The 21047-nt window shown below is 41.7% G+C and overlaps 1 protein-coding gene across 1 annotated transcript in view; it reads right to left on the bottom strand.

Annotated features, from left to right (window-relative positions):
• tdrd12 (tudor domain containing 12) overlaps window positions 1-21047 on the bottom strand; it is a 181373-nt gene that overhangs the window by 38793 nt on the left and 121533 nt on the right. The window contains exons 30-31 of the mRNA XM_041191689.1: window positions 14882-15091; window positions 13193-13373 (exon numbers count right to left, since the gene is read on the bottom strand). Of these exons, the coding sequence (XP_041047623.1) occupies window positions 13193-13373; window positions 14882-15091 (391 nt within the window). The remainder of the gene's footprint in view (window positions 1-13192; window positions 13374-14881; window positions 15092-21047) is intronic.

The raw sequence follows: 21047 nt of genomic DNA, 5'->3' as shown, positions 1-21047 counted from the left end.
AGTGGATGCATTGGCTATAATATTCCAAAATTCCCTGGATTCTGGAAAAGTTCCAGTGGATTGGAAAAATGCGAATATAATGCCCTTATTAAAAAGGGAGGGAGGCAGAAAGTAGGAAACTATAGACCAGTTAGTTTAACATCTGTCATTGGGAAATTGTTGGAATCCATTATTAAGGAAGTAGTAATGGGGCATTTGGAAAATCAAAGTGCAATCCATCAGAGTCAGCATGGTTTTATGAAGAGTAAATCGTGTTTGACTAATCTGCTAGAGTTCTGTGAAGATGTGACAAGCAAAGTGGATAATGGGGATCCTGTAGATGTAGTGTATCTAGACTTCCAGAAGGCCTTTGATAAGGTGCTGCATAAAAGATCAATGTACAAGATAAGATCGCACAGAGTTAGGGGTAATATGTTAGTTTGGGTAGATGACTGGCTAACCAACAGAAAGCAGAGAGTCGGGATAAATGGTCTTTTTCTGGATGGCAAGCTGTAACTAGTGGGGTGCCACAGGGTTCGGTTCTTGGGCCCCAACTATTTACAATCTATATTAATGATTTGGATTCAGGGATAGCAGGTACTATAGATAAATTTGCAGATGACACCAAAATAGGTGGGAAAGTAAGTTGCAACGAAGAAATAAGAAATTTACAAATGGATATGGACAGGTTAGGTGAATGGGCCAAAATTTGGCAGATGGAGTTTAACATGGATAAGTGTGACGTTATCCATTTTGGCCAGAAGAATAAAAAGGCAACTTATTATGTAAATGGAGAGAAACTTCAGAATGCTTTAGTGCAGTGGGATCTGGGTGTCCTTGTGCAAGAATCGCTGAAAGCTAGTATGCAGGTACAGCAGATAGTAAAGAAGGTAAATGAAATTTTTGCATTTATTGCTAAAGGAATAGAGTATAAAAATAGGGAAGTGTTGTTGCAACTGTACAAGGCACTGGTGAGACCGCTTGGAGTATTGTGCACAGTTTTGGTCCCCTTACTTGAGGAAGGATGTAGTTGCACTGGAGGCAGTTCAGAGGAGGTTCACTAGATAGATTCCAGAGATGCGGGGCTTGTCTTATGAGGAGAAATTGAGCAGTATAGGCCTATACTCGCTGGAGGTTAGAAGGATGAGAGGAGATCTAATTAAGGTATATAAGATGCTAAAGGGGATAGACAAAGTAGACGTGGAGCGGATGTTTCTCCTTATGGGACATTCTAGAACGAGAGGCCATAGTTTTAGGCTAAGGGGTGGTAGATTTAACTCAAAGATGAGGAGGAATTACTTTTCTCAAAGGGTGGTGAATCTATGGAATTCACTACCTCGGAGTGCAGTGGATGCCTGTACGCTGAATAAATTTGAAGAGGAGATAGATTTTTAATTACTAATGAGTTGAAAGGTTGTGGGGAGAGGGTGAAAAATTGGAGTTGGGGCTGAAATGAGATCAGCCACGTTCGTATTGAATGGCAGGGCAGGCTCAAGGGGCTGAATTACCTACTCCTATTCCTAGTTCTTATATAATATCTGAGAATTGGGTGATGTAGTAAGACTCAATTTTGAGCTCACAGTTTCCTCCCCAAAGCCAAAGCAGAATTTCTTTATCTACTCGGGAATGTTAGAGTAGATCAAATTTCCTAGCCATTGGTTTCTTCCCGTTGTACTTTAAGAATGTCATGTTCTTAAAGTAGCTGCCGCATTATTGGATACACTAGGACCTGTGTAGTAATCTGATGTGTAATATATATTTAAGACAAATGTTGTAATGGAAGATCACGTGATCTTGGTACCCAATAGCAGAGTAGCGTGGGCGACCTCTGTAGTCAGTAGTCTTGAGTTTTTTTTTTAATTCATTCGTGGGATGTGGGTGTCGCTGGCTTGGCCAGCATTTATTGCCCATCCCTAATTGCCCTGGTTCAGAGTGCATTTTTAAGAGTCAACCACATTGCTGTGGGTCTGGAGTCACACGTAGGCCATTAGACTTTTAATTCCAGATTTTTTATTGAATTCGATTTCCACCATCTGCCGTGGTGGGATTCAAATCCGGGTCCCCAGAGCATTACCTGGGTCTCTGGATTACCAGTCCAGTGACAATACCACTATGCTTACAACTCAAAACTCTGTCTTTACTCTTCAGACACTGCTTCCCCTAAGAGTCTGAAGAGTAAAGACAGAGTTTTGAGTTGTAAGCACACAAGTGTAGCTGCTGGGTTCCTTCTGTAAATAAACAGAATGTTTCTCTTCTAAGAATGGTCTACTGATCTTCTCTGCCTTAGCACCAACGCAGTTACCCCGGAACAAGTGTGCAACCCGGATCCTTTCGCCCCAACAAACCAGGGACTGGATCCAACAAACTGGTGATGAGAATAAAAAGCAAGAAAAGACACAAAAGGATGAGGTAAAAAGCAAGAAAGAACGAAGGAAATCAGAAGGACTGAAATCAGGCCAAAACTTGCACGGTATTTATAAGAAAAAATTTCCTTCCTAATCATTGAAGCAATTCCTTCAGAGCATGCCGCAGTTTGGAAGAGTTGAGCCTTTCAATCCAACATTGGACGACTGGTCTCATTATGTTGTGCACCTCAAGTTCTTCCAGGCAAACAACATCGCGAGGGAGGAGAAGAAGCACGCAATCCTCTTATCCACGTGTAGAGGTAAGACATATGGATTAATTTGAAATTTGTTGGCACCCAGCGCCCCAGATTTGAAAAGTTTTGATGACTTATTGAAACTCGTAAAGAATCATTACCAGCCAAAGCCATTGGTGACAATGCAACGGTTCAAATTTAACTCAAGGAATAGAGCCACAGGGGAGACAGTTGCTTATGTGGCAAGCCTGAAACAGTTAACTGAATATTGCAAGTTTGGTACAGCAATGACATGCTTAGAGATCATTTGGTGTGCGGTTTAAATGAAGATGCAATTCAGAAGAGATTACTGTCTGAAACAAATTTAGATTTTCAGAAGACAATTGGAAATCGCTCTGGCAATGAAAGATGCAGCGCGAGACTTGAAAGCCATACACGGAGCGCAAACTGGCGCGGTCCTCCACGTTGGGTGGGGAGTCTCAGCCAAAAAGAGTGTGAAAATGCAAAGCTTTACTTAGAAGCGGGAAGCTTCTGGCAAACAAGTTAAAAGAGATAACTTTGTAGCAAAAATATTGCATAGAGGTGGAAGCAAACAACCTTGTAATGAATCAAAGTTTAAAAAGATCAAATGTTTTTTCTGTCAACGAAGTGGATACCTCCCGAGACACTGTAAAATTAGAATCAGGCAGACTTTCAGACAAAAGCAAAAACCCAAGATTAACAGTGTTGAAAAGCCTGAAAAGAGATTCAGATATTTATTTGTTATATAATTTTAAGGTAGGAAGAACAAAACCCATCTACGTAATCATGAGAGTGAATGACAGGCCAATCAGAATGGAAGCGGATACTGGATCAGCCACTATGATGATTGGTGAGCAAGCTTTTAAATACCTGAATCATGGGGAACGTAAACTAAATTTGGAAGAAACTGATGCCAAATTGAAAACTTACATAGGAGAAGACATACAAGTTGTATATGTAAAGTCACGGTATGCTATGGAGGTCAAACAGTGAAATTACCCTTGGTGGTGGTAGCAGGCATGGGACCTTGTCTCCTCAGACGAAACTGTCTGAAAGGAATTAAATTGGAATGGACCTAAATCTTCCAACTGAGAACTAATGGGTTTTCAGAGCTATGACAAAAATATGCTTCAGTTTTCAAGGATGAACTTGGAAAGATTAAGGGACTACAAGCAAAAATTCATATAGGTCCAGGTGCAACACCAAGATTCATGAAGGCAAGACGTTATGCAATGCGGGAAAAGGTAGACTCCGAACTGGACAGATTAGAGAAACTGGGAGTGATACATCTAGTGTAGTTTCAGAGTGGGCAGCACCAATTTTATCTATTCTCAAACCTGATCAAAACATTAGAATTTGTGGAGACTACAAATTAACAGTCAATAAAGTGGCTAAGTTGGACAGACACCCCATACCAAAAATTGGAGACTTGTACACTAAACTGGCAGATGGAACTGCCTACACAAAGCTTGATATGAGTCATGCTTATCAACAACTGGAATTAGGCGTTTGTCACAATTAATACACAAAGGATTGTATCAATACACCCGTTTACCTTTTGGCGTATCTTCAGTTTACGCTATATTCCAAAGAACCATGGAAAGTTTACTACAGGGACTGCCCCAGTTCACTTGGATGGTGTTCTCATGACTGGGCTCACTGAAAAGGAACATTTGATGAACTTGGAAGAAATTTTGAAATGTTTTTCACAGAACGGAGTGCAATTGAAAAAAGAAAAGTGCACATTCCAAACGAAAGAGATAACTTACCTAGGTCACAAGATAGATTCACAAGGCCTACATCCAGTTGAAGAAAAGGTGGAAGTCATTAGAAAAGCACCAGCGCCAAAGAATACATCCAAAATGAAATCATTCTTGGGGATGATCAATTATTATGGGTGCTTCTTGCATAATTTGTCGACAGAACCTGCACCACTGTATTAATTGCTCAAGAAATACCAGTGATGGTCTTGGCAAACACCACAGGAAGATGCTTTCACAAAATTAACTGCACTTCTAGCCCATTTTGACCCCAAAAAAATGTTGGTGTTAACGTGTGACACATCTCCCTATGGAGTATAACAGTGCTTTACCATCAAATGGATCAGAACAACCTTTGGATATGCATCGAGAAGACTCAATACAGCAAAAAAAGGGTACTCTCAAATAGAAAAAGGCGGCCTGTCAATCATTTTTGGTGTTAAGAAGTTTCACCAAATACGTACACGGTCATCATTTTACCATCATATGGGACCACAAGCCATTATTGGGGTTGTTCAGCGAAGACAAGGCTATACCCTCTATAGCCTTAGCAAGATTGCAAAGATGGGCATTGATCTTGGCAGCATATTAGTATACTTTCATCCATAGATCCAGAAGTCAAATTGCAAACACAGATGCACTCAGTCGTTTGCCCATTTAAGTAAAAGATAAGCATGTTCCAATTCCTCAAGGATTCATTTTATTATTGAACTTCCTGGATTGACCACCGATATGTGCTAGACAGATTAAAAGTTGAACAAATCGAGACCCGGTTTTATCCAAAATGTGAGGTCAAGTTCTCCATGGTTGATCACAACAAGAATAAGAATCTGATGAAATGAAACCATATTTCCAGAGAAGATACGAAATAACCAGCCAGGAAGGTATCTTATTGTGCGGAGCATGAGTGATTGTTCCTCCAAGACGACGAAAGCTATTGTTATCTGAACTTCTCAGTGCGCTTCCTGGGATTTCTGGGATGAAGGCAATATTATGCAGCTATCTATGGTAGCCTGGGATGAATGGAGAAATAGAAAGCTTAGTGAGAAGTTGTATGCAGGGTCAGCAAGTGCAAAAATTACCTTCAACAGCTCCGCTAGACCCCTGGGAGTGGCCAGGAATGCCACGGGTGCGAGTACACATCAACTATGTGGGACCTTTTATGGAAACAATGTTTCTACTTATTGTTGATGCACACTCAGAATGGATGGACATATACTAAGTGAGGTCGCTGACATCTTCTGCTGCAACTGATAAACTACGACCAAGTTTTGCAATCAACAGACTACCTGAAGTGGTCGTATCAGACAATGGAACAGTATTTACAAGTGCTGAATTTCGCCTCAACAGCATTACTCGTGTGAAAACTTCACCATACCACCCTTCTTCAAATGGACTGGCCGAGAAAGCAGTTCAGACATTCAAATCTGGTATGAAGAAATTGACAGGAGATTCTATAGCAACTAAATTAGCACGCTTTCGTTTCCATTATTGAACCACCTCTCATACAACAATAGGTGTCACACCTGCAGAATTGTTGATGAAGTGCTGTCTCCGATCGAGATTAAGCCTAATTAGGCCAAACTTTGGGGGGATTTGGGGGGGCGGGGGAGTGGTGGAGAGGAGTCAGGGAAGTCAGAAAATTGTACATGACTGTCACATTTGTGACAGGACATTTAATGTGGGGGAGAAAATATTCGTGAAGAATTTTAGAAAAAGACCAACATGGTTGTTTGGTGAAACAGGCGCAGTAAGTGCACTTTCCTACCATGTGAAAGTGGAAGATCGAGTCACATGGAGACATGTGGATCATATAAGGAGAGAAACAAAATACCCAGAAATGATTCCACCCATGTCGGTGACTGAATCAACATCTCCTGTTGAAAGAACTGAACGGAATACAGATGTGTCTGAAGGGCCGACTGTACCTGAAAGTGTCAAAGAACCAGATTTGCAGGTACCTACTGAAGAACCAGACGCTCAGATGACTACAGTGAGGGAGGTTCCGGATAAAACATCAGAAGTTGTAGAGCTGCGACGTTCTACATGCATAAGGAAACCCTCAAAGTCTGACTTTGTAAATTATTTGTGCAAGTAATTTGATGTTTTGAGAAAGGTTGCAAAATGTATTTCTGAGTAAAAGGGGAGGGATGTAGTAATCTGATGTGTAATTTCCCTTTAAGGAAAATGTTGTAATGGAAGATCACATGATCTTGGTACCCAACAACAGAGTAGCGTGGGCAACCTCTGTAGTCAGTAGCCTTGAGTTAGAATCTGAAGAGTAAAGACAGAGTTTTGAGTTGTAAGCACACAAATGTATCTGCTGAGTTTCTTTTGTAAATAAACAGAATGTGTTTCTTCTAAGAATGGGGTCTACTGATCTTCTCGGTCTTGGTACCAACTCGGTCACCCTGAAACAAGTATGCAACCCAGATCCTTTCGCCCCAACAAACCAGAGCACTGGATCCAATAATCTGCTATGATCAAATTAATAAGAAAGTTAATTTAAACATTATCTTTTGTCAATAGGGTCTTCTGTATCCATCTAAGTGACCATAAAGATAAAAATAAACACTCTTGACATAGAGGTTAATTAAAGAGCAGAAATGCAAGAGGTCTTTGTGCACATTATCTGCCATTCTTCTCAACTGAGGCATGGCAATGACAAGAATCAGTACAGAGACAAAGAAAAGGAAATCCAAAATGGGCACATCACATTGCACCAACACTGAAAAAGATTAAGTGGTCCTTGGCTGCTCAGTTAGTAACAAAGTTCTACAAATCGAGAGGCTTCAATTTTGATTCCTAGTCTGAATGGGTTGATCACAGTCAGGACAGCAGCACTGTTGCTACAAATGGCATCCATGCTTAAGGGCTGGGGAGGGATGAATCAGATAAGCTTTCCAATCCTGATCATGATCGCGTGATTGTTGCTGAATAGGTAAAAACTTGAGCTTTGGGTAAGACCAGGATCAGGTTTAGTGGGGGATAACCCCCCACCACTGTAGCCAAATAGCTTGCCAACATTTGTTGCTTAAGCTTATATGAAGAATGGTCACTCTGGCAAAGTACTAGAGATAGCAAGAAACCTGTGTCTTTTTAAAAAAAAAGTTACAAACTTAGAAAAATTGCATTCCTTATTTCTAACATGCTAGTTCAATTCTGAATTTCTAACTTTTAAAAAATTCTTTCATGGGATACAAATGCTACTGGCTAGGCCAGCATTTATTGCCCACCCCTAATTGTCCTTGAGAAGGTGGAGGTGAGCCACCTTCTTGAGCCACTGCAGTGCATGTGGCATAGTTACACCTTCAGTGCTTTTAGAAAAGGAATTCCAGGGTTTTGACCCAGCCAGAATGAAGGAACGGCAATATACTTCCAAGTCAGGATGGCGTGGCTTGGAGGGGAACTTGAAGGTTCTATGTATCTGCTGCCCTCATCCTTCTATGTGGTAGAGTTCACGGGTCTGGATGATGCTATCAAAGGAGCCTTGGTGAGTTGCTGCAATGTATTTTATGAATGGCACATTGCTGCCTCTGGATCTGGGGTACAGGAAGTAAACGTTTTGGGTGGTGGATGGGGCTGCCAATCAAGTGGGCTGCTTTGTCCTGGATGGTGTCAAGCTTTGTCCTGGATGGTGTCAAGCTTACTGAGTGTTGTTGGAGCTGCACTCATCCAGGCAAGTGGAGAATAATTCCATCACACTTCTGACTTGTGCCTTGTAGATGGTGGACAGGCTTTGGGGAGTCAGGAGGAAGGTTACTCGCTGCAAAATTCCCAGCCTCTGACTTGTTCTTCCAGGCAAAGTATTTATATGGCTGGTCCAGCTCAGTTTGATAAAGTGCCACATCAAAGGTTATTGCAGAAAATAAAAGCTCATGATGCGGGGGTAACGTATTGGCTTGGATAGAAGATTGGCTCGCTACCAGGAAGCAGAGAGTTGGCATAAATTGGTCTTCTTCTGGTTGGCAGGATGTGATGAGCGGTTTTGGGGCCTGGGGCCTCAACTTTTTGCAATTTATATAAATGACTAGGATGAAGGGACTAAGTTTGCTGATGACACAAAGGTAGGTAGGAAAGTAAATCTTGAAGGGCGTAAGGAGGCTACAAAGTGATGTGGATAGATTGAGTGAGTGTGCAAAGATCTGGCAAATGGAGTAAATGGAGGAAAATGTGAAATTGTTCATATTAGCAGGAGGAATTAAAAAAGAAACTAAATGGTGAGAGATTGCAGAGCTCTGAGTTTCAGAAGGATCTGGGTGTCCTACTGCATGTATCACAAAAGGCTAATATGCAGGTATAGCAGGGAAGTAGGAAAGCTAATAGAAGGTTATCATTTATTGTGAGGGGAATTGATTACTAAAGTAAGGAGGTTATGCTTCAGTTGTTAAGTGCATTGGTGAGACATCTAGAGTATTGTGTACACTGCTGGTCTCCTTAAAGAAAGATGTAAATGTGTTAGAAGCAGTTCAGAGAAGGTTTACTAGACTAATACCAGAAATGGGTGGGTTGTCTTATGAGGAAAGGCTAGACAGGTTAGGGTTGCATCCACTGGAATTTAGAAAGAGGCAACTTAATTGAAACCTTTAAGATCCTGAGAGGTTTTAACAGGGTGGATGTGGAGAGGATGTTTCCTCTTGTGGGCGAATCTAGAACTAAGGGGGAGTCACTGTTTAAAAATAAGGGGTTGCTTATTTAAGACAGAGATGAGGAGAATTTTTTTCTCTGAAGGTTGAGTGTCTTTGGGACCCTCTTCCTCAAAAGGCAGTGGAAATAGTGTCTTTGAATATTTTTAAGGCAGAGCTTGATAGATTCTTGATTAACAAGGGGGTGAAAGATTTTCAGGGATAGGCAGGAATGTGGGGTTGACGCTACATTCAGATTAGCTATGATCTCATTGATTGGCAGAGCAGGCTTGAGGGGCCAAGTGGCCTACTCCTGCTCCTAATTTATATGTTTGTATGTATGTTTCTGGTCAATGGTAACCCCCAGGATGTTGATGGTGGGGGATTCAGCAATGGTAATGCCATTGAATGTCAAGGGTGGATGGTTAGATTCTCCCTTGTTGGAGATGGTCATTTCCTGACACTTGTATGGCATGAATGTTACTTGCACTTAGCAGCCCAAACCTGGTCTTGGCTGCATATGGACATTGACTGCTTCAGTATCAGAGGAGTTGCAAATGGTGCTGAACATTGTGCAGTCATCAGCCACTTCTGACCTTATAATAGAGGGAAGGTCATTGGTGAAGCAGTTGAAGATGGGTGGGCTTAGGACACTACCCTGAGGAACTCCTGCAGTGATGTCCTGGAACTATGATGATTGACCTCAACAATCACAACTATCTTCCTCTCTGCTGGGTGCGACTCCAACCAGTGGAGAGGTTTTGCCCCCAATTCCCACTGACTCCAGTTTTGCTAGGGTTCCTTGATACCACACTTGGTCAAATGCTGCCTCGATGTCAAGGGCAGTCACTTTCACCTCATGAGTTCAGTTCTTTAGTTCATGTTTGGGCCAAGGCTGTAATGAGGTCAGGAGGAGTGGCCCAGGTGGATCACAAATTGAGCGTCTGTGAGCAGGATACTGTTGAGTAAGTGCCACTTGACAGCACTGCCGAAGACACCTTCTATCACTTTGCTGATCAAGATTAGACTGGTGGTGTGGTAATTGGCTGGATTGGATTTGTCCTGCTTTTTGTGAACAGGACATAACTGGACAATTTTCCGCGTTGCCAGGTAGATGCCAATGTTGTAGCTGTACTGGAACAACTTGGCTAGGCGTTGTGGCAAGATCTAGGGCAAAAGTCTTCAGTGCTATTGCTGGAATGTTTTCAGGGCCCAGTGCCTTCAGCTGTTTCTTGATATCATGTGGAGTCAATCAAATTGTTTGAAGAGTGGCATCCATGATGCTGGGAACCTCAAAGAGGCAGAGATGGATTGGCACTCATGGCTGAAGGTGGTTGCAAATGTTTCAGCCTTCTCTTTTGCACTGATGTGCTGGGCTCCCCCATCATTGAGGATGGGAATATTTGTGGAGCCTCCTCCTCCAGTTAGTTGTTTAATTGTCCACCACCTTTATTGGCTAGATGTGGCAGGGCTGCAGAGCTTAGATTGGCTTTGTTGGCGTGGGATTGCTTAGTTGTCTATTGCATGCTGCTTAGGCTGTTTGGCATGCTAGTCCTGTACTGTAACTTCACCAGGTTAACAGCTCATTTTTAGGTATGCTGGGTGCTGCTCCTGGCATGCCCTCTTGCACTTTTCATTCAACCAGGGCTGAAGCCCCAGCTTGATGATAATGGTTTAGTGGGGGATATGCCAGGCCATGAGGTTACAGATTGTGGTTGTATACAATTCTGCTGCTGATGACCTCATGGATGCCCAGTTTTGAGTTGCTAGATCCAATTAATATCTAGCCCATTTAGCACAGTGGTAGTGCCACACAATATGATCTATAATTTGGTACATGGGGTGCACATTTCATTTAGAACTCAATAATAACAATAAGTACATATTCAAATGTCCCACAGTATATGTTTCCCGTGTAGATGGCATGGTTATTGACTTTGGAATAAAATTATTTTCTAGTGCAAGTACATTATCCTTTAGTTGCATGACCTAGCCACCAGGAGCAGAATTTTCACCCAAATTGGGGGTGGGAATAAAGATGGGCAGGTACATAATTGCACAGTGCCTAGTGGCAACCTCCCGTCAGCAGACTGGAAGAGGACCAGCACTCCAGGTTGCCTCTGAGGCACCTTCACCATCCTGTTAGGGGGAAGAAAGTAAGTAAGAATAATGGTAAGGGACAATTTATTGAAAAGGAATGAATTACTTAAAATCTCCAGGCAGCCAGGGCTACCAAGCACATCGGCAGTTAAAGGTTACCAGAAGAACTTTGCACAGCCTTAGGGCCTGCAAACAACAGAAAGGCCTTGTGAGCCGGACTGCAGTCAGAGCATTGGCAATAACAACTAAGATTAAGTGTGCTCTTCAACAGATAGGGGAAGAACAGATGGTCCTCGTTTAGGTAGGAGGGAAGGTCTCTGCCTGGGTGAAAAATAGGGACGTACGATGCATGTACCTGTTACCAGAGATGTCTGTCTAATGTAAACCTATATGTTGACGAGATCAGAATCTGGACACTGTTCTTGTACGTGACCAATAATGTATAAATATGTTGAACATTTGTAGTTTAGCAGAGTGCTATCTCAAGCTGCACTGAGATAGTTTTCCCCTTGCAATTGCTCGAATAAACGATCATGATCTATACCTGAGACTCCTGTGGCCCGTTTGTCAAAGTGACCACAACACCCTAACCCCCTCCCCTACCTGGCAACAATTGCAGGTCATCCTGTAGGATGAGTTTTCCCTCCACAGTGCCAGCCCAGTAGCTGTGGCCATTTTTACTGCACATTTTAAATGTGCTGTGTGGGTACGTCAAGATGAAGCCATGCTCTGTCTCCTTTACCTGTAACAACATGCTGCAGCTCTCTCTCTGCAGTAGAGGGCCTCCTATTGGCTCCGCAGCTTTCTGAGCCCATCTGCTGTCCTTAATTGTGCATAAGTGCATTCCTGTCTTTTTAAAAAATTCTTTCACGGGATGTGGGCGTCCCTGGCTAAGTCAGCATTTTTACTGCCCATCCCCAATTGCCCTTGTTCACTAACTATCTAATCAAGACAAGATCACTGTTGGATGACTGCTCCCGACAGTGCACGGTCAGCTCACCAATTTGACCCTGACCTTGGGGTCCAGACCCGAAGCACAAAATCCAGGCTCAAGTCCTGCAAATTACTCAACAATTTCCAAGTTTTGTTTCTCCACCATGGATTGCTCCATATCCAAAATATCTACTGCTGAAAATAAGGAATTAAACCAGGCTTGTCCAACCCGGATGTCCCTCTTTGTGGCCTGCAGAGTGATTGTTGAAAATACCGGTAAGACAGGTCAGTGAGTTTGAAGATTTCTGCAGGGGACTGCTCCTCCAATGACAGTCCATTTCGCTCCCATGTTTGTTGCTAATAGGCTCAATAATGAGCATATCAGCAGCAAATATGGGAGAGAAACAGGCTGTGATTGGAGTAGCAGCAAACGCCGGCAACTACGAGTACATGAAGATAGAGAGAGTCTGGAGTGCACGAGGCCTCCATGAATTCCCGTGGCTCCGGCTGCTTCCCCCCACCCCACCGCTTGGGCCACTTTCCCCTGCTCCTGGTGCTCTTGCCACATTCCCCCAGTTCTTGGCACTTCCTTCAGCAGGCACCTGCCTTCTGGCACCACTAAGCCTCAGGTCTCACTCCAGTCACTCTTCTGCTCTCCCTCGCTGTGCCGGGCTTGGGGGGTGGGCGAGCATGTGAGTGAGTGAGAGGAGGGGGGCTGAGAGGGGAGTATGTGTGTCTGGCTCACTTCCACTTCAGGGTTTCATTCACCCTCATCCTGACACACCAATGGGCACTCTCATAGTGGGTGAGTGAGTGAGCTGTACACACTCTCCCATCCTTTCACACCCTAATGGCAGTCTTTATGTATTACTCTTTTTTAAATTGTCAATTTATTGTTAACACTTTTTTTTGCTCAGCAAGTTGTTTCTTTTGGTGCATCAGTTTTTTGTTAAATTCATGTTTCACGTTGTGTCGAACCTTATCTTTTCAAAATTTGCTCATCAGCCCAGTGTGTGAGGAAAATTGAATGTGGCCACCCCTGCCTCCAATGTGAAACAGTTAGACAAGTCTGGTTTAAACAAACTGGAAAAAAAAACATTTTAGAACATTCTGTCCTATCAGCAGAACATGTGGAACTGCCAAGGAAGACTGACTAGTATTTAAAATAGTCTTACCTTACTTGCATCTTGGCCAAATGAGTCATTGCAATTATTACATCAGCTTGTTCTTTTGGAGTAGTCAGGAGCCGTAGCAATCTGCATAGGAAGCGTAAATCTGATTCTGATGCACTGTCTGCAGGATACTGCAGCACTATGTTTTTGAGTTCCTCCACTATTGTGGTTCTTAATGAAGACGCTTTAAAATAAAAGATAAACCATTACAAACATACCCGGACTGGGTTATTTTGAGAGATTTTAATGGAGCAAGGCGATTCATTTACATTATTTCACAAAACAAGCAATTCAGATTAATAGAATTACCACATTAAAAAACCACTCCAAAATCTTGTCCATCTCATTATCTGAAATCCCCTCTTGTCACGCTCCCCCCCTCCAATTAAAAGTGTTGCAATCCAGTGGAATTCACTAAAGCGGACAAGGAGAAAATATAATTTGAAAGGCCAATTGAATTTTGGCCTTTATCTCAAGCTGCCTGGCATACAAAAGGGTGAAAGTGATGGTACAATTAAATAAAGCTCTGGTTAAACATTTAGAGCACTATGTTCGGTTTGGGGCATTACACCTCAGGAAGGATATACTGGCCTGAGGGATGCAGTAAAGATTCACCAGAATGAAGCTGGGGCTAAAACAGTTAACTTATAGGCCAGGTGGCATAGAATGTATTCCCTCGAGTATGCAAGATTAAGTGGTGGCCCAGCTAAGTGCTTAAATTGGTTAAAAAGAGACTGTCAGGAGAATCCAGAATAAGAGGAAATAATCTGAAAGTTAGAGAGAAGTTGTGGTCAGGAAGCACTACTTCACACAAGGATAGTGCAAAGCTGGAACCCTCCTATCCCAAAAAACTGTTGAGGCTAGGTAAACTGAAAATTTCAGAATGGAGATTGATCGATTATTGATCAGCAAAGCAAATTGAGGATTACAGAATCAGGGGCAAGATAGAATAAAGACTCAGGTCAGCTATGATCCAACTGAATAGCAGCACAGGTTCAAGGGACTGAATGGCCTACTCCTTAATTTCTAAACTGCCTCAATCACACTGAGCAATGCTACAGGAGATATTGGAAAATGGTACTACAAACACAACTTTTGGCTGATTTAGTAATTTTTAAAAATACCGTTGTACAGACTTAAAAATTGGTTTTAAAAAGCATCTTAAAAGTGGTAAGAGGGGTTTAGGGAGAGAATTCCAAAGCTTAGGGTCTAAGCAGCTGAAGGTACAGCTGCAAATGGTGGAGCAATGAAAATTGCAGATGAAATTTTTAAAAATCAAGGTGTTGGCGAACAGTAGTCAATTTTGGTCAGCAAGCACAGGCAAACTATGGGCAGCTAAGATTTGGAAGACCTCAGGTTTACAGAAAATGGAAGGAAAATTAGCTAGGAGAGCATTAGAATAGTCAAGTCTACAGGTAACAAAGGCATGCATGGTGGTCTCAGCTCCAGGTGAGCTGAAGCAGAGATAGTGTTGATTTTCTCACCAAATGCCTATTCAACATCCTCTTAAAATTATGACCATTTTCAGCTTGATATTATCCTATATGAGGTCCACACCATAGTACATAATAAATTGCATTTTAGGCAACTGGATTTTACATAGATTACACTTGGCCAAGATTTTGACATTTTCAACTTAAAAAAACCACCAGAGCAGTTTACTAACTTAATAATCAAGTGAGCATCACTTACAATTTTGATCTCCTAAAAGTGCACAAACAGAAGAACAGAGGCACGAAATGGAGCTGGTGTGACTATTTACAATAGCTTCTTCAGGAAACAATTGGTTTAAAATTGCAGGTGGCCCTTCAGCTTGTCCTTTAAATATAATACATTCTGATAGTTTTAAAGAGCCAGCATCAGAAGGATCTTGCACAACGACGTGATAGCATACAACATTAGCTACAAAGAAAAAGAAAGCTTCTCAAAATACAAGGAAAATGTTTCACTATATTAGAATGGCATTTTCGTGTTAGCAATAGGTTATCATTTAAAATAAACTAAAACCAGTGCTAAAAGTGAACAGGGAAATTTCATACAAGTATTTGTCTACTAATATTGGCAATATTTGGATTTTCATAAGGCCTTCCTTAAGGTGTGCAGAGTAGGACAATGGACAGCAAGCCATCTATAAAATAAAATAAAAAGTAGAGGTTAAAGATATTTCTCAGACTGGCAAACTGTGGAATATGGTCATCTAGTGCTGAGACCACCACTGTTCACCATTTATAGAAACAAACTGGACTTGGGATTTGGAAGTACAACACCAAAATTTATGGATGGCACCAAATTGGTGGGTGCAGAGAGTGGACTGCAACAAAATAAAGGAAATCATTAACGAACTTGGTATTACATGGGTACAGTTAAGGGGAAGCTAGGTACGCACGTGATGAGAAAGCAATAGAAGGATATGGTGATGAGGTTAGACGAAGAAGGGAGCATAAACATGGTATGGACCTGTTGGGTCAAATTGTCTGTTTCTGTGCTGTAAATAACATGCAACACTATACATCAGTTACCAGTTACAAGAACTCATTGATTCCTATTGTTGAAATTGGGGCTGGGTATCAGCTCATCTTCCACAAAAGCTATTTCCATTTTCTACTGGGCAAAGGCAAAATAGCAATGTATTGGGCAAAAATTTTTGAATGGCAAGGTTTTCCATCCACTGCTAACAGGATCAATTGGGAACATACCTGCTCTGCTGGTTGCCCCACAGCAATTTAATGCGCTATGGAGCATTAATTGGCTGGAGATGGGCCTTCTGCCCCCATGTGGAAAGGATGCTCTGCCTCAGATCAGCCTATCAATCTGATGGCCAGCAGCTCTCTAGACCCAGCAGCACCACAGCAAGCAATGGCCACTGTTGAGACTACACCGAGTCCCACAGAACAAACTACCGGGAGTCCAGATTGCAGGATAGGAAGAGGAGGGGGTGCGAGGGAGATAGGGAGCTGGGTTGCGACGGTCAAGGGGTATAGGGAGGGGCCAAAGGAAAGGGCAGACCTTGTGTGGGGGCCCCCAATCAGGAAAGGGGACTCTGAGGCACCCCTCTCAAGGCCTGAGCAGGCTAGCCTGACCATGCCTGACATCCTCCTACCTGCAAAAGTCGGCTGGGCTGGAAGCAGCCCTTAAGCGGCCATTAATTGGCCAATTAAGAGTCTCAATTGAAGCGAGGGAGAAATTAAGAGTATGATAGAAAACTAGCAAGAAATATAAAAGCAGGCAGTAAATGCTGCTGCAGTGTATAAAAATAGAGCAGCTAAAGTAAGTGTTGGTCCCTTAGAGGGTGAGACTGGGGAATTAATAAGGGGAAACAAGGAAATGGCAGAGACTTTAAACAAGTATTTTGTACCTGTCTTCATATTAGAAGACACAAAGTGCATCCCAAGAATAGTACAAAATCAAGAGGCAAAAGGGAGGGAGGAACTTAAAGCAATCATGATCACTAGAGAAAAAGTACATGGAAAACTATGGGACTAAAGGCCGACAAGTTCCCTGGAGTTGATGGCCTGCATCCTAGAATCTTAAAGGAAGTGGCAGCAGAATAGTAGATGCATTGGTTGTAATCTTCTAAAATTCCCTAGATTCTGGAAAGGTACCAGCGGTTTGAAAAACCACTATTCAAGAAAGAAGGAAGACAGAAAGCAGGAAATTATAGGCTAGTTAGTCTAAGACCTGTCATTGGGATAATGCTGGAATCTATTATTAAGGAGGTAGTTGTAGTATATTTAGAAAATCATAATACAATCATGCAGAGTCAACATGGTTTTGTGAAAAGCAAATCATGTTTGACAAACTTAATAGAGTTCTTTGAGGATGCAACAAACAGGGTGGGCAAATGGGAACCAGTAGATGGTGTATTTGGATTTCCAAAAGGGACTGATAAGGTGCCATATAAAAAATCACTGCACAAGGTAAGAGCTCATCGTATAAGGGGTGATTTGTTAGTATCGATAGAGGATTGGCTAACTAACAAGATAAATGGGTCATTTTCAGATTGGCAAACTAATAGAGTACCGCAGAGATCAGTGTGTGGGCATCATCAATTTATGATCTATAAATAACTTGGATGAAGGGACTGACTGTATTGGAGCCAAATTTGCTGATGATACAAAGATAGGTAGGAGACCAAGTTGTGAAGAGGATACAAAAGTCTGCAAAGGGATATAAATAGGAAGACTGTATGGGCAAAAATTTGGCAAATGGAATATAATGTGGGAAAATGTGAGGTTGCCCATGTTGGCAGGAAGAATAGAAGCAGAATGTTATTTAAACAGAGAAAGACTAGAGGATGCTGCAGTACAGCAGGATCTGGACTGTCTTCATACATGAATCACAAAAGGTTGACATGCAGGTACAGCAAATAATTAGGAAGGCAAATGGACTGTTGGCCTTTATTGTAAGTGAGATAGAGTATAAAAGCAAGGAAGTCTTACTACAGCTTTATAGGGCACTGATGAGACTGCACCTGGTGTACCGTATAGGGTTTTGGTCTTACTTAAGGAGGGTTATATTTGCATTGGAAGCATTTCAGTTAAAGTTCACTAGGCTGATTTCTAGGATGAAGGGATTGTCATACAAGGAAAGGTTGAGCCTGTTGGGCCTATACTTATTGGAATTTAGAAGAATGAGAGATGATCTTAGTGTAAGTAAGCCTGGGTACTAGATTATAGTGTAACACAACCATTTTCAGGTTAATTTCATATTATATTCATTGTAATAAGCTAACAAGGTCAAAACGCCATTTTGTGCTTATACGGAGATAAGAAGCCATTTTGATGTTGTTAACCTTTTACAACAAACTAACCCAAAACAGCATTATGAAGCAGTTACTGACTAGCAACAGATGATTTCATTAGAAGGAAGTTTTCTTTTCATTCATTCATGGGATGTAGACATCGCTGGCTAGGCCAGCATTTATTGCCCATCTCTAATTGCCCTTGGTGGTGGTGAGCTGCCTTCTTGAACCGCTGCAGTCCATGTGGTGTAGGTAACTCATTCGAGTACAAACTCATTTCCATCTGTTCCTATTCAGATGAAGTTACATTGTTTCATAGTTTGCCATTGTGAGATTTGAACTCTTGATCTTGGGGTTACAAGCCCACTACCATAACCACTTGGCTATTTAGGCCAAGCCATGTGGTGTAGGTAACTCTTTCGAGTACAAACCCGTTTCCATCTGTTTCAGATGAAGTTACATTGTTTCATAGTTTGCCATTGTGAGATTTGAACTCTTGATCTTGGGGTTACAGTAAGCCCAGTACCATAACCACTTGGCTATTTAGGCCAAGCCTTAACACATTTCCATCTGTTTCCAGATGAACTTACAGTGTTTCATAGTTTGCCATTGTGAGATTTGAACTCTTAATCTTGAGGTTACAAACCCAGTACCATAACCACTTGGCTATTTAGGCCCTGTAAACCATTACATTCCTAACGTAACTCTCAGGCTCATTGTAACTCTTTCGAGTATAAACACGTTTCTATCTGTTCCTATTCAGATGAAGTTACATTGTTTCATAGTTTGCCATTGTGAGATTTGAACTCTTGATCTTGGGGTTACAAACCCAGTACCATAACCACTTGGCTATTTAGGCCAAGCCATGTGGTGTAGGTAACTCTTTCGAGTACAAACACGTTTCCATCTGTTCCTACTCAGATGAAATTACATTGTTTCATAATTTGCAATGGTGAGATTTGAACTCTTGATCTTGGGGTTACAGTAAGCCCAGTACCATAACCACTTGGCTATTTAGGCCAAGCCATGTGGTGTACGTACACCCACAGTGCTGTTAAGTACCTCAAGTACTTTGGTAATTGAAGGATAAGTAATTAATAATTAGTTAATTAGAAGTCAAATGTTATTTCTGCATTTCTTATGAGAAAATTAAACTGCTGTAACAGCTGGGAAAAAATGTCATAATCCTTGAACTCCCTCCCCATTAGGAACACACACTGTCCTTGATTGTTGAGTCTGTCTTAGTGAATGGAACTTCTGTAAAGACATCAAGATAAGAGGCATAGGACAATACCTTCCTCTAAATTAATGAGAGTAATTAGCTAGAACCAATTAACTCATCATATTATTGACAAATTATAGACCAATTATCCATTTCCAACAGCTTGGCTAAGGTGGGTTTACAACATCTTTCAACAATGGCAAACTATGAAACAATGTAACTTCATCTGAATAGGAACAGATGGAAAACGTGTTTGTACTCGAAAGAGTTACAACATCTTTCAAGTATAAAAATGAAGGTTTCAATGAGCCATTTTGTTAGCATGTTATCCATGTATTGAATGGCCAGAGGATTATCTTCACTTCATGTCTTCGGTGTGATCAGCCGAGGAAAGTTGTGAGGAGTCTAATTGTTAAATTTAAGCTTTCTTCTCTTACTGTTAATTGAAAGCTTGCATTGTATCTTCTTAACTTGTTCCTCTTCTAACTTTTGAATTGTTAATAAACCATTTTAATTTACCATTTAAAGTGTTCATTCTTGCCTGGTGGTTAAGTTTAGTAGAGCCTGACGATTTAATTCACAATTGGGGATTTATTGCAAACAACCTGTACCCCATAAATTAATTTAGATTATTGGAAACATACTAGATTCCGAGAGGGCTTGACAAGGCAGATGCTTGGAGGGCCTTTCCTCTCATGCGGGAATCTAGAACTAGCTGGCACAGTTTAAGAATAAGTGGCCTTCAATTTATGACAGAGATGAGGAGGAATTTCTTCTCTCGAGTGTTGTTAGTCTTTGGAATTCTCTTCCACAGAGAGCAGTGGAGATTGAATCATTGGTTAGGTTATTGGGCTTATTGGTTATTGGGGTTAGATGGGAATGTGGAAATCGAAACACAAGATAATCAGCCATGATCTCATTGAATGGCGGAGGAGGCTCGAGGGGCCGAATGGTCTACTCCTGTTTCTATTTCTTATGTTCTTAAGTTCACTGAATATATTCAAGGCCAAGTTAGAGTTTTAATTGACGTGGGAATCAAGGGTTATGGGGCACAGGCAGGAAAGTGAAGTTAAGGCCATAATAAGATCAGCCATGATCTTATTGAATGGCGGAGCAGGCTTGATGGACCAAATGGCCTGCACCTGCTCCTATTTTTTTATGGTCTTATGATCTCATGTGGGGTTGTCCTCTTTGGAACAGAGGATGTCTGCTACAAGTGTACAAGATGAATGACAGGTTTAGATAAGGTACACAAAGAAAACTGTTCCCATTAGCTGATGGTACAAGGACTAGGGGAGACAGATTTAAGGTTTTGGGCAAGATATGCAGTGGGGGTATGTGAGGAAGAACTTTTTCTTTAATGTAGGGAGTGGAACTCGCTTCCCAAGAGAGTGGTGGAAATGGAGACAATAAATGATTTCAAAATGAATTTGGATTGGCAATTGAACGAAATAAACTTGCAGGGCTATGGGGATAAAGTGATGGAATGGGACTTCACTCGGTTGCTTTACAGAGAACTGGCATAAGCTTAATTGGCTGAATGACTTCCTTCTGTGCTGTAATGACTCTATGAATGATTGGAAAATTGTGTACAGCATGTACTCAAAATTTCTGATTTGTGCTTCCACTGGGCAACGCTTTTACCCCCAGCAACAAATTAGAAAATGTGGAATATCAGCACCTCCAACTTCCATTCCAGGCACACACCATCCTAGCTGGGGCATACATCATCAGGAATGCCCTACCGAACATTCTGAAAGTACTTTCACCACAATGGACTGCAGCAGTTCAAGAAAGGGTCCACCAACACCTTCGGGATGGGCAAAGAACGCAAGCCTTGCCAGTATTCAGAGAAGGAATACTAAAAATACAAGGTCTTCATTGTCCTCCTTCAA

The sequence above is a fragment of the Carcharodon carcharias genome, chromosome 7, assembly GCF_017639515.1.
Source record: "Carcharodon carcharias isolate sCarCar2 chromosome 7, sCarCar2.pri, whole genome shotgun sequence".
NCBI classification, from domain to species: Eukaryota; Metazoa; Chordata; class Chondrichthyes; order Lamniformes; family Lamnidae; genus Carcharodon; species Carcharodon carcharias.
Note: the sequence above shows the minus strand (reverse complement) of the source record. Positions and strands in the feature narration are given on the sequence as shown.